At 49.2% G+C, this 13,414-nt stretch overlaps 1 protein-coding gene across 1 annotated transcript; it reads left to right on the top strand.

Moving 5' to 3' along the window:
- The first annotated feature begins 234 nt into the window (after positions 1 to 234).
- On the top strand, positions 235 to 10,487 carry LOC120662731 (beta-glucosidase 30-like). The gene is made up of 10 exons (XM_039941817.1): positions 235 to 398; positions 624 to 690; positions 832 to 890; positions 1,014 to 1,089; positions 1,222 to 1,299; positions 3,104 to 3,170; positions 6,422 to 6,442; positions 6,491 to 7,239; positions 7,365 to 7,824; positions 10,355 to 10,487. The coding sequence occupies exons 1-9, from the start codon at positions 273 to 275 to the stop codon at positions 7,655 to 7,657; spliced, it is 1,536 nt and encodes a 511-aa protein (XP_039797751.1). The 5' UTR covers positions 235 to 272; the 3' UTR covers positions 7,658 to 7,824; positions 10,355 to 10,487.
- Positions 10,488 to 13,414: the final 2,927 nt, after the last annotated feature.

Below are 13,414 nucleotides of genomic sequence, written 5' to 3'. Positions count from 1 at the left end.
TCCAAACAGGCTCCTGTCTCGCTCTCCATGTGCACGTGCAGTGGATGAATCCTCTCAGTAATGAAGCTAAGTCCATGGAGTCATGTTCCCTCTATTATAGGGAAAAAAAATGCTAGGCGTGGTACTTGAAAGAGATGGGTTAAGAAATCGTTTTTTGGGACGGCAGGGAGATGGGCCTTGCTGCCGTTCCCTCTACAAATAGCGTTCGGAACTAACAGTGCTGGCACCAACAATTCCGGCTCCGGTTCTCGGAAACGGGTCCTGGAACCGGCATGGTTAGGCGGGCCCTCTCCGCGCTGCTTCTCACAGCCCTGGCGTGCGACGTCGCGTACGCCAAGTTCGGCAGGAACAGCTTCCACGAGGACTTCATCTTCGGCACCGGCTCCGCGGCGTACCAGGTGATCGATGATCGGCGCTCTGTGCTCATCTATCCCTACTGCACATTCCTGATACTCCCTCCTCTCTGTCTCTATCACTCTGTGTACATAACTACGTACAACAATCCACCACCCAGCCCTCTGCATGGGATGTTTGTTGCCACACGTACGTACGCTGTTGCTTGAACCAGGCATGTATGTGTACAAGCATCTGAGCAAGTTGGTGCCTTGCATTTTTGTTCGCAGTACGAGGGTGCCTACAAGGAAGGAGGCAAAGGCCTCAGCGTGTGGGACATCTTCAGTCACATACCAGGTCTCTACGAATTTATTTACATGCTTAATGCTTTCTCAGTTCTCTCTGGTAGTCCCCATGTCTGAATATGAGCTACTGAAAGTGATAGACGACTGGTACTGAGTAACTGACATCATGCCGAAAATCTGCCAACGGCTGCAGGTAAAATCAAGAACAATGATACTGGCGATGTGGCGGATGACTTCTACCATCGATACAAGGTGATTGCTCGGAATACTTGTTATTATTAGCTCCGATCGGATCGGTCATTTTGACACTACTGAATCGAACTATGTGATAATGATTGGTAATATGTGGGTAAATGGAATCCGACCAATTTGCAGGAGGACGTGAAGCTCCTCAAGGACATGAACTTGGATGCCTTCCGGTTCTCAATTGCCTGGACCAGGATCCTGCCAAGTGAGTACATACTAAATTGGTGTACTAATGATGAGCCTCGAACACACAAGCTCCATCTGGATCACTAATAAATTTCTTCGCTAATTTGAGTTGTGTGTCACCACGTGCTTTTGCTCTGCGTTGCTGCTGCAGCTGGCTCCCTGAGCGGAGGAATCAACAAAGAAGGGGTGGCCTTCTACAACAACCTCATCAACGAGGTTATAGCAAATGGTAGTCGATCAAATAACTAATTGTGCTCGCCATCCAGGCAGTTTATTATGTATACTAGCCTATCAACCTAGTGTTTCGGACAGGCTAATTAGAATTAATATAAAAAAATTTATAGCAAATAATTATAATTATCTAGCTCATATCCTATTTTATCTATTAAATATTCTAATATATACTGAAAATATATAATTATTATTATCTAGTTGCAGTAGATTTCATTTTTCATCACACCTTCATGTGTGTTTGATATATATTTAATGGAATCCTTTGTTTGTGAATCGATGTTCTTATCTCTTTCATCAAACATTAAGACATGGTGATACATGTCGTGGTTGTTTGACATAAACAATAATATAATCAATATATTAATAATGATAGAAATAGTAATTTAGAATTTTATATTGATGCATTTTAATATTTTTTATAATTATATGATTTAGATTCAGATTTAGAGGTTACTTTCATATTTAGTAATGATATAATTGGGTAATTTATATGCAAATTTATAAGGTTATTTGTATTCATAAGGTTATTTATATGCATAGGTGAGTCATTTATATAAAGATTAGTGGTTACTTTAAATTTTTTATAATGGCAGTGGTGGTTAATTTAGATATATGTTTAGAGGATTATTTTAGTCTATTTTTATAATAGCAGATGTGAGTAATTTATTATGAAAATAACAGATTCAGTGGCTACTATGATTAAAGTTATCAGATTGGTGGTCGAAATTTTTGCGAGAATTTCTACTTTTTTAGAGTGTCAACTTAGAATTCTAGGTCGCTTCACGTGAAAACAGCTTCAAATAGAGTTTTCAATTAATAATAGTAACATAAATTAGTATCCCATCGTCAATGATGCAACAATATAGGCTGCGGCCTTATCCTCTCGCGTCTACAGTTCACTAGGGTGAAAGGAAGGCGACGCACGTTTCCAGCGGCGAGTTCGCCGGGCCCTTCCGCCTCCGGTGGCCTCTTTGGCTCTGGAGATGGAAGGGTCCCGGGAACTCGACGCGCGGATCTGTATAGAGTAGGTAGGTTAGTTTCTAGCTCTACTGTGTGCTCGTCGTTGGTGACGGCGGCGGAGCTTGGGGTTCCGGGAGCGGCGGCGTCTGCGCGGCTCCGGTGGAAAATAAAGCTCTTCCCGGGGATTCAAGGCAGTGTTTCTTCCTTCCTCGGTGAAGTTTCCCTAAGGTCTGTGGACCCATTCTTTTGGCTTGCCGGCGAGTTGTTGTTGATTCTTTCGGTTGGCTTGGGTCGATTGAAAGAGGCAACCACAAATCTTGTGCGGCTTCTTTTCCTGCCGCTGCTTGTTGCTGTGGGCGATTCCGCGGCGGTGAGGATCCGGTGGGGCTTCCGTTTGTTCGGTTGTCCTCTCCTTCCTTCATCTTCTCTGATTTGGATGTTGGGGTTGTTCTCCTCGACGGAGTCGCTGGTGCTGCATTTGGATGCGATTGGGGGCGTGCCGGCGAGAGGAAGGACCAGATCGATGAATCCGACAGCTGAGTTCTCTTCTCGAGCATCTCTTGCAGCTTTCCAATGTCTGGAGTCCGATTATCGATCTGGATGGGCAAGGTTGGTGGTTCGTCGCGTCGTTTGTGCATATTGGCGACCGGAGGAGCTTCGTATCCATGTCCAGAGAAGGAAGATGGCCAGTAGGGTCCTGGTTGTAATTTTTTACTTCCTCAGGGTCCTTGATGTAAAAGAAGGATGTACTGTTCTGCCTCTCTTTTAATATATGCTACATCCTTTTCTCGCAAAAAAAATGATGCAACAATATAATTTTTTTACTAATCTCGTGATAGGGCTGAAGCCATTCGTCACCATCTTCCACTGGGACACACCCCTGGCCCTCGAGAGCAAGTACGGGGGCTTCCTGTAACAATCCAAGAATTAGAATCCAAATAGAAAAATTTTCTTACACATGGACCCCACCTGTCATACGCTATCCTCCCTCCCCCATGCTTCTCCCTGTGCGGCACAGTGCCGGCAATGAAGGCAGACGCCTCCCGAAGCCGTGCGTGGCCGTCGAGGAGCGTTGCCGCGTGCTCGGCCGTCGGTGACGCCGCCAAGTCGACCACGCCGCTTTTCCGAGCTCGCCACCTGCCTCACTGCCTTCCGCGCCCTCGGTTCCTTCCCCTCCTCCTCCCTTGGTCGCCATGGACACAGAGTGAGCGAGCTCACTGTCTCTCCAGCCAATTCGCGAACTACTCTCCATGGATCCAAAATCCATCGCACCCATAGCTCCACCACCTCACTAGCTTCCTTCCCGACCCCTCCAAACTTAGCTCCAAGCCCTATCTCGCCGGGAATCGAAGCTTTTCCGGCCGTCAGCCATTAAAGCCGGCCGAGCTCCACCTCGACGTCGAACTCCCTCGTCCGACCATCGTTTTCATCGCTTGACGGCTCAAATCGACCCTAGGTGAGCCACTGGTGCTCATGCTCTCCACGTTCCTTCGCGTTCGCGAGGTTTCCACGCTCGTTCTCGACCACGCCGCCACCGGCCGAACTGCGCCGTCGCCGCCGTGCGCCGCGAACCGCCTCTGCACCACCTCCCGCCCCGTTTGCGCGCGCATCGGAGTCGCCTAGCCGAGCTGGTGCTCACCCCGCGCCGCCCTGCCGCCGCTGGACCTCACCGCCGCCGGCCCGAGCCCCGCCGCCGCCTCCTCTACGTAGCGCCGCCGCTAGGGTTTGCCGGCGCCTGCCACCCCGCCGCCTAGGGCCGCGCGCGCGGGACCCACCGCGCTGCTGCTGTTGCGTCGCCGCGCAGGACGCCGCCGGCCGCCGCCGCTGCGGGCCTCGCCCGCCCTGCGCCGGCGAGCCGCGCCATGGCGTGCGCGCCTGGCTGGGCCGCCTCCTCTGTTTTGTCCCACTGACCAGTGGGGCCCACTGGTCAGGGGGGTTAGGGAGTTTTCTTTATTTTGTCTTTTATTTCGGCTGTAATTTGTAAATTCCATATAAATTCAAGGAAAAATGCGAAAAATATGAAATAAATTTTGTTGGATTTGTTAGAGTAAGATCTATAGAGGAAAAATATCCATAGTGGCAAAATGACCTTTTTACCCCTGCAAGAATTTAGATTGTGTTTCGTCTTGCTTAATTAGTTTCTATAGATTTGTTAATCTAAAAATTATGAAATTTTTGCAGTAACTTACTTTAAACATGAGTGATCGACCATAAAATTTTCATACTTATAGGACCTAGTTTAGTATATGAATATAATATGTAACCAAACTTAATTATGTGTATAGGTATAATGATATTTATTTTACATGTAAATTTTTATACAAATTATAAGAGGCAAATAATATTGTCTTTGCTAGTCATATTTTATTTTATAGTAAACCATGCTCTAATTTATAATTTGGCCGCTAATTGTTCTAGCACTAGGGTTAAAGTTGTTTATCACCATATTTGCGTCTTTTTATGTAAATTGTTGATTTGTTTAATGTTTATCCTCTAGTGGCAAAGTCATGTTAGCATTTACTCGTTGTCTAAAATGCATAACATTTACTCATTGTTTCATATGCATACATATAGAATCCGCGACCGAGGAAGTCGTATACGAGGTGATCGCGGAGCCGCAGGAGCAGACGGAGCCAGCCCCGCAGGAGTTTCGTGACGACCCGGCCCAAGGCCCAGTGGACACTAACTCTGAGCAGCAGCCCGCAGGCAAGCCCCGGTGCACATCCGTTTATTTCAAACTATGACACCTATATTATGTTTCTATTACTTGCGCATTAGGTTCAGGAATTATTTGAAACCCTAGTTGCATGATCCCTAGGTCTCCTCGAGTTATACTAGTGTGTAGAGGACGATAGAAATGCTATGCTTAATAGAACTCGGTAGAAGACGAGTGATTTCGGGTCACTCGCGAGATATAGGATATCTCATTATTTTGAGTATATGGAATATTGGAATAGGTTGGATAAGGAAAAGAAAGTGGAGACCGGGCGGGGAAAGGTTAGCCCCGCCTGTGTCGGTTAAGGACCGTTCGTTGCCTGGCCCTGTGATCGAGTTTGAATTGTACTAACCGCATGCCGGGAGTAGGAGGTAGTCGAAACCGATAAGCCGAGTACTGCCTTGTTTCGAAAGTACATAACTTCATCACCACCCCTTAGGGCGAGTCGGGTAGTCGCGGAGAATTGGGATGCATATGTTTACTTTTGGTGGTCTCTCGTTGAGCCCGGCTGACTATATGTAGGTGGGGCGGTTCTGTAGTTCGAGGCGGGGAGGGGAATGGTTGGTTGTATTGTCCGACGGGGCAAATACGTGCCGTGTTGGTTAGGTCCACCTTGCAAGGTTAAAACGGATCGATCCGCCGTACGTCGCATCTCGGATATGAGCACCTTGATCACAGCACCACATCATAGTGATGCTATATGGATTTTAAGTGATGAGTAGTAGGGTCTACCAGGAATTATTACTCCATGTTGTTATGATTGCTTAGCAGGTGCAAATAATAGTTAATGATTTATGAATATAGAATTTGGAGCTAAAAGAGGGAAAATAAGGACTCATTTCTAGAACTTTTTCTGCAAAAGTAACCAACAGCCAAAAGTCTTGCATGTCTAGATATGTGGGCTAAGTTATATCCACTGGTCGGGTAAGTCTTGCGGAGTATTAGTATACTCAGGGTTGTGGCTCAAACTATTTCAGGCCAGGATGAGATAGACTTCTGCCCTTGTTGTGCTAAATTCATCCAGCTTGGTGCGGATGGTTGGGAGGTGGCCGGATCAGATGCTTAATCCTTGCTAGTTTCCAAATCACACACCCGTGGGCTGAGTGTGTGATTCATTACTACACTTCATGTATTATAGACGGCAAGTTTACTATATCGGACTTTGTTTTAAACTGAAGTTACTCTTGTATATTACTTTATGTACTCAAACCAAGTTTGTAAACTTGATGCACCCTACTCGGTATTGTAGTTGTATTTTTATGTACTCAACATGTTTGTACTGCCTGCGCTCACCTTCGTGTGAGACTACTGGTGTTTGTTTCGATCGGAATGTCGGTTTCGAAAGGACTGTCAAATTAAACCGTTAAGCCAAATGTGCCTGATGTGTTCAAATGATGGCCATTTAGCTTAATTTGAGTTTTAATTTGGCGGTTCTGTCACACTTCCTCAGCGAGAACATCATGTATGTGCCTGCTTCATCTATTAATTTTTGAGTGACACTTGTCACCAGGCAGTTGCTTCTTGTCCCAAAAAAAGAAGAAGAATTGCTCATTACTGCGGAGGTGTGCTTCCGCGAGTTCGGCGACCGCGTCAAGTTCTGGACCACGTTCAACGAGCCCTTTTCATACTCGACGCAGGGGTACTCCAATGGCGCCTTCGCCCCCGGCCGGTGCTCGCCATTCATCTCCCGGTCCTGCACCCCCGGCGACTCCGGCCGCGAGCCCTACATAGTGACGCACCATATCCTCCTCGCCCACGCCCGGGCCGTGGCGCTGTACCGCGCCAGGTACCAGGCGGCGCAGCGCGGGCAGATCGGCATCACGCAGCCGTCGCACTCGTTCGTGCCCAACACCGACACCCTCGCCGACCGGAGGGCCGTGCAGCGCAGCCTGGACTTCATGTTCGGCTGGTACCTGGACCCCATCGTGCACGGCGAGTACCCGAGCACCATGACCAGCTTCCTCGGCGACCGGCTGCCGAGGTTCACGCCGGAGCAGATGAGGCTGGTCAAGGGCTCCTACGACTTCATCGGCGTCAACTACTACACCAGCTACTTCACCTCGGCGAGGCCCGCGCCCAACAGGCCGCCGTCCTACGATGGCGACATCCGGGCCAACATCTCCGGGTTCCGCAACGGCGTGCCCGTCGGCCAGCCGGAGTTCGTGCCCGCCTTCTTCAACTCCCCGGCCGGCCTCCGTGAGCTCCTGCTCTACACCAAACGCCGGTACAACAACCCCGTCATCTACGTCACCGAGAACGGTACGCGATTGATTGCCCTTCCCCGCCGCCGCCGCCGCGATCGATCTCGATCCGTTGCAGAATGCACCATGGATACGCTCTAACCTGCTCTGCTACGTACTCCGTCGTCGTTGCGTGTCCTGCAGGCATCGCAGAGGAGAACAGCGCGCGCATCCCGCTCAAGAAGGCGCTCAAGGACGAGCACCGGATCAAGTTCCACTCCCAGCACCTGCAGTTCGTGAACCACGCCATCAGGGACGGTGTCAAGGTCAAGGGCTACTTCACCTGGACCTTCATGGACTGCTTCGAGTGGGGCGACGGATACTTCGACCGCTTCGGCCTCATCTTCATCGACCGCCTCAACGGCCTCAAGCGCTACCGCAAGCAATCCAACTACTGGATCGAGGGCTTCCTCAAGAGGGAGCAAACGCACTACTGATGATCATGAGCTGAGCTCCATCGCCGGCTTTGATCAGCTGGTGCTGCGTTGTCGTTGCCGCGCCCGAGAATAATGGCTGTGATTGAGGGGCCGGGAATTTTAATTTTCGGAGAGTGATTGCTGTGATGCTGTCTACTGTTGCCTGTATTTTGTTTGCTTTCTAGTTGGTTGTGACGGAACCGCCAAATTAAAACTCTAATTAAGCGTAATGGCCGTCATTTGAACACATCGGGCTCATTAACTTTACGGCTTAATTTGGCGATTCTTTCTCAACCCACGTCCCGATCGAAACATCACCGATAGTCCCACGCGAAGATGGGCGCAGATGGTACAAGCACGACACAAATTTGAAAATACAACAAATACACATAAGACTTCACCTTAAGTTTTACAAACCAAGTTCGAATAAATACATAATTTACAAACTTTGCATTACTGAAATCCGGGTTCAAACTAGAGGAAAGGGGCCTACAACTACCAAAAGTGTGCCCTAGAGAGATCCCTAACTAAACGTCTGGCTCCACAACCTCCCATCCCTCTGCATCCCGGCGGATGAACTTGACGCAGCAGAGACAGAAGTCTACGTCTGCGTGTCCTGAAATAATTGTGGCAACAAACCATGAGTATACTAATACTCAGTAAGACTTACCCGACTAGTGGGTATAACGTAGCCCACATATCTAGACATGCAAGGTTTTTGGCTGGAGGTTATTTTGCAGAAAACAGCAACTAAAGTAATTCCTCACTTTTCTTATTTTAGCCCAAGTTCTACATAAATTAACATAGTCTAATATTTGCATAACCAAATCTAGGGCACACATAGTGGAACAATAAATAATAATTCATATGCTCATCAACATAAGTATAACCATTTTTCCATCACTACACTACGCTGCGACGCAGTGACCAAGGTGCTCATATCCGAGAGCGACTGACGGTGAATCGATTCGATTTAACCTTGCAAGATGGACCTAACCAACACGGCACGCGTATGCCCCGTCAGACCACACGCACCAACCATTCCTCTCCCCGCCTCGAACTACAGGAACCAGCCCAACGACATATGGTCAGCCGAGCTCAACGTGAGATCATCAAAAGTAAACATATGCATCCCCGATTCTCCGCGACTACTCGACTCGCCCCAGTAGTTGGGTGCGGGTTCCTGTACTTTCGAAGCAAAGCAGTACTCGGCTTACCGGTTTCGACTACCTCCTACTCCCGGCATGCGGTTAGTACAGTTCAAACATGATCAGCAGGGCCAACAATGGCTCGGTCCTTAACCGACACAGGCGGAACTACACCTCTCCCGCCCGGTCTCAGATTCTATTCTTTCTTTCATTTCAAGACTTTCATCCATAAATTAGTAACTCATATCTGGAAACATAAAGCTATCTTATATCTCGCGAGTAACCAAGAATTACTCGACTTCTACCGAACCCTATCTAGCATAGCATTTCTATCGTCCTATACATACTAGTACCACTCAAGGACTACTAGGGTTCATGCAACTAGGGTTTCAAACAACTCCTAAATGTAATGCATAAGTAATAAATACATATATAGGTGTCATAATTTAAAATTAATAGGATGTGCACCGGGGCTTGCCTTCGGGCTGCTGCACAGAACTGGGATCAGACGGGCCTTGGGCCGTGTGCTCACACCTCTCCTCCTGGGCTTGCGTCGGCTGCTCCTGCGGTGCCGCAATCACCTCAAATACGGCGCCATCTGCTGCGGATGCTACACGTATGCATATGAAATAAATGAGTGCAGCTCAATGATGTAACTACTTTACTTCAACTGGAATACCCTGCGGACTGTCCGCGTCCAAATGTCGGACCGTCCGCCATACCATTCTACCGACCCACCAGAGAGAACAACGTCTCTGGAACAATTTCTAATCCTACCTGCGGACTGTCCGGCCCCCTTGGCGGACCGTCCGCAGTTCACGTATTCAATCCACCAGAGGCGGCAACGTCTCTGGACAAAATTCTAGACTCTACTGCGGATTGTCCGCGCCCAAGTGGCGGACCGTCCGCAGTTCAATCCTGCGCACCCCCACCAGAGACATCGTCTTTGGACAAACTTCAAATTTCAATGGCGGACCGTCCGCTCCCCTATAGCGGACTGTCCGCAGTCAATTACCACCAAAGACAACATCGTCTCTGGACGAAACCTAATCTGACCGGCGGATTGTTCGCGATACCTAACTTCTGACCCGCGCCGCAGGCGGCAGCAAGTGCGGCGGCGGCGACGGCGGCCGTTCACCGGCGCCGGCGACGCACCACGGAAGGGGAAAAAGACCGGGGAGCACAAGGAACTCACCACGAATCCATTCCCGCGGTCGGTTCGAGCGGAAGACGACCGGAGAAGCGGATCGACGTGGAGCAAAGCTTCAAGCACCTCCAATGGCAACCGGTGGTGGCGGGGGGTGATTCAGGCCGTAAAAAGCCGGTCTAGGGGTTTGGGAAGGTGGAGGAGGTGCCGAGGAAGATTCCCGCGCGAGGTATCGAGGTTTGGTGGCCGGAGGAGGGAGATCGACTGCGCGAGCGCTCGAGCTCCACTCGGCTCTGGACGGAGTGAGGAGGAAGAGAGGAATGACAGGTGGGTCCCACGACCATCCAGATAAATATCTGTGCGCTGCCTGGCGGACTGTCCGCCGGTCCCGAGCGGATTGTCCGCGAGGCAGGTGTTACATTGGTGTCGTCGCTGAGGGCCCAGTGAGGGGAAATAAAGCTCATGGCCGATCTACTTTATTAGCAGTTCAATTGGATGTAATGTTCAATTCTTCTGAAGCAAAATAAACCAACACGTGCTGTGCAAGTTTCCATCAGACCTTGTTCGGTTGTAAGAGAATTGATGGGGATTAGGGGGGGTTGGGAGGGGGATTAAATCCCCAACAAAGTCAAAATCTCCCCTCGATTTTCCTTCCAATCCCCCCTCAATCCTCTTGTGGAGGAAATTAACCGAACCAGACCTTTGTTGATCAGGTGAACAGTTGAGAGTCGAACATTTATGTTGGATTTTTCTATGAGCATGTTCGACAAGTGATTTGGCACCAGGAGGCCGATTCGGGGCAGACTAAGAAGCAAGTATTATGATGGGAGGTAAGGACTGATATCTACAACAAAGAAAGAGAAAGAGACGGGTATCTCACGAAGTGCCCGACTGAAACCGACTTAGATGCACCACGTCCGCTACTATTGGTTGAGCTTGCTTATATACATTAAATACTAGCAGGTCCGCCTCCGTCGTGCGTTGATCTTGCGCACATTGCAGCTGACAGCCAGCGAAATTATAAGCTTTGCTCTAATGAGGTCACCAAGACGTCCCTGGTCGCGACTGAATGCTGGTGGGCGGTGCTAGGGGTGAAGGGGATCAAAACGAAGAGACGGCGTGGTGGAAGTGCCAGGCACGAATTATGCCACAAGTGACATCAAAATTTTGAGAGAACTTCTTGATAAATCTTGTTACACGTTTGACCTTTCAAAATTCAGGTGTTAGAACAACTATGTAGAATGTTAGGTGTAAGGTTTAGTTTTTCTATTTTAAAAAAAAAATCTGCCTCATGAAATTACATTTGGAAATAGGCATTTTGTAACGAACATGGCACCATTTATGCCATTTCGAGTGATTTTGGTGATCGAATGACAACACAACACTTGGACTAATATGATTGTTAAGATGATCATTCTCAGGCTTTTAGGTTCAAGTGATGACAAAAAGAAAGAGAAGATAGACGTAGCAAGGCCCGAAGGGCAGCCCCTACGGGAGTTCCGCTACCCGGTTAGCGGACGGGGGTCGAGGGGGAGCCGCCCCTCGCGGGTCTAAGGCCAGCGCCCTGAAAGCTCTTCGGATCAGGAGCACCGGAAGAACCTATGCCTAAGCATCGGTGCATCCGACGCTTGTCGGAAGAACCGGCGCTATGGAATTCTGGTGCAGAAGGGAATCGAAGCCAAATCAGCCTATAAGCACCGGTTGAACCGACGGGTCAAAAAGGGGCATTGGTGCATTGGGCGTCCTATGTTCCAGTGACGATGTCAAGAGCCCAGGAGAAAATTCTTCAGCACCGGTTCAACCGACGGTGCATCGGAGTATTGCGTCGGTGCAATGACGTCAGCGCCCAGGAGAAGATTCTTAAGCACCGGATGAACCGGTGATGCATCGGAACAAAGCATCGGTTCAATCGGTGGTCACTGCATCAGCTGTCAGGACTTCAACGGCTACTTCGGTTTATGAGTGACCGGAAGAATCGACGCTACCCCTACCAGAGGCATCGGTTCTTCCGGTGATACGCAGATTTTCAGCTGACCGTTGGAGCAACGGCTATAAGACTTGGTGGCCTATATATACGCCTCACCCCGGCCATTTGAAGCTTGCTGGAATTGCTGGACATCCCACACACACCCAAGAACATCTCCAAGCCATACAAAAGCATCAAGATCATATCCTTAGCCCTTAGCACACTTTGAGAGTGTTGTGTAAAGGATTAGCTCTTAGTGAGTGAGATTGCAAGGCTTAGAGCATTTGTGCTGTGGTTCATTAGCGAACCAAAACAAAATCTTGGTACGCCAGCACCTTGGAGCGTGAAGCTCGCCGACAACGTCATCGACCCTCCGACTTGGTGTGGAGCGGCGACGACATCTTTGTGCGGGGGACGTGGAGACCCCCATCCTTTGTGGAGAAGCTCCTTAGTGGAACCCGGGGCCAATGTGACCGTGATTGTGTTCACGGAAGAGACTTGGTGGCCGAGTAGCAATACTCTTAGTGAGTGCTACAACAACGTGGATGTAGGTGTGCATTTGTGGCTAACCGAACCACAGGATAAACACCCGCGTCAAGAGTTTGCTATCTCCTATCCCGCTCTTTAAGCTTCCGCATTTCATACTAGCAATTTGTATGCCTTTACTTTCATAGAATAGTTTCTTGATAGGAAAGGCTATAGATTGTTAAACTCTTTTGGGATAGGGTTTTCACACTAGAACAACCTAGTTGCACATCTAGATAGCATGTTTTAGTTTAAGTTTTGTGCAAACTAGTTGAAGCTATAGGTCTAAGTTTTTAGAGTGACTAATTCACCCCTCCCCCTCTTAGGCTAGAGCAACCGATCACTTTCACATTTCGTTAAACTGAGGGTCCGCCATATTTGAGCTGCATTTGCATGGATTAATTCCTCCTCTGTTGACTTGCATTGGGCTGACTGCTGAGTGCTGAGACATGGAAGTGCATGAAGAAGCCCGAGCAGTTTGTTTTGGCGAGTCAGCACCCAAACGAGAAATGGAGAGGTTTTCCGGCCCAGTGCCTCCAAGCCTAGCACCGGCCCAGTCTGTCTCTTCCACTAGGTAGCGTGAGGGCCCATGTATGACTGAGCTGGGCTGGGTCCGCAACAGAATCACTCTCGCGCCGCCGCCAGCGATTCGCGCACAGTACCTTGAACCTGGACGCCCTTTGACGTGAGGAGGTCCACGTTCAATGAACCTCCCGGTTCCGCGAACCTTACCTGGCCGAGCACCACTGGCCTCCTCGCTTCATGCATGACACGAACGCTAGTACGCTACTGCCGCAGCCCCTCCACACTGGCTCTTCGCTGCAGGCTCGGGCCGCGGCCGCCCATCTAGCCCTTAGATTATCATCGTAGAGCAGCTCCAGTATCGCATTCTTCGAATTGAAAAAAATGAAAAGGGCAGTATAGGGTTTGGTTCTGCACGGTTCGCTGCTGCCTATAGTGTACACACATCATTCTCTTGGACCCCCACATTA

Source organism: Panicum virgatum, chromosome 2N, assembly GCF_016808335.1.
Source record: "Panicum virgatum strain AP13 chromosome 2N, P.virgatum_v5, whole genome shotgun sequence".
NCBI classification, from domain to species: domain Eukaryota; kingdom Viridiplantae; phylum Streptophyta; class Magnoliopsida; order Poales; family Poaceae; genus Panicum; species Panicum virgatum.
Note: the sequence above shows the minus strand (reverse complement) of the source record. Positions and strands in the feature narration are given on the sequence as shown.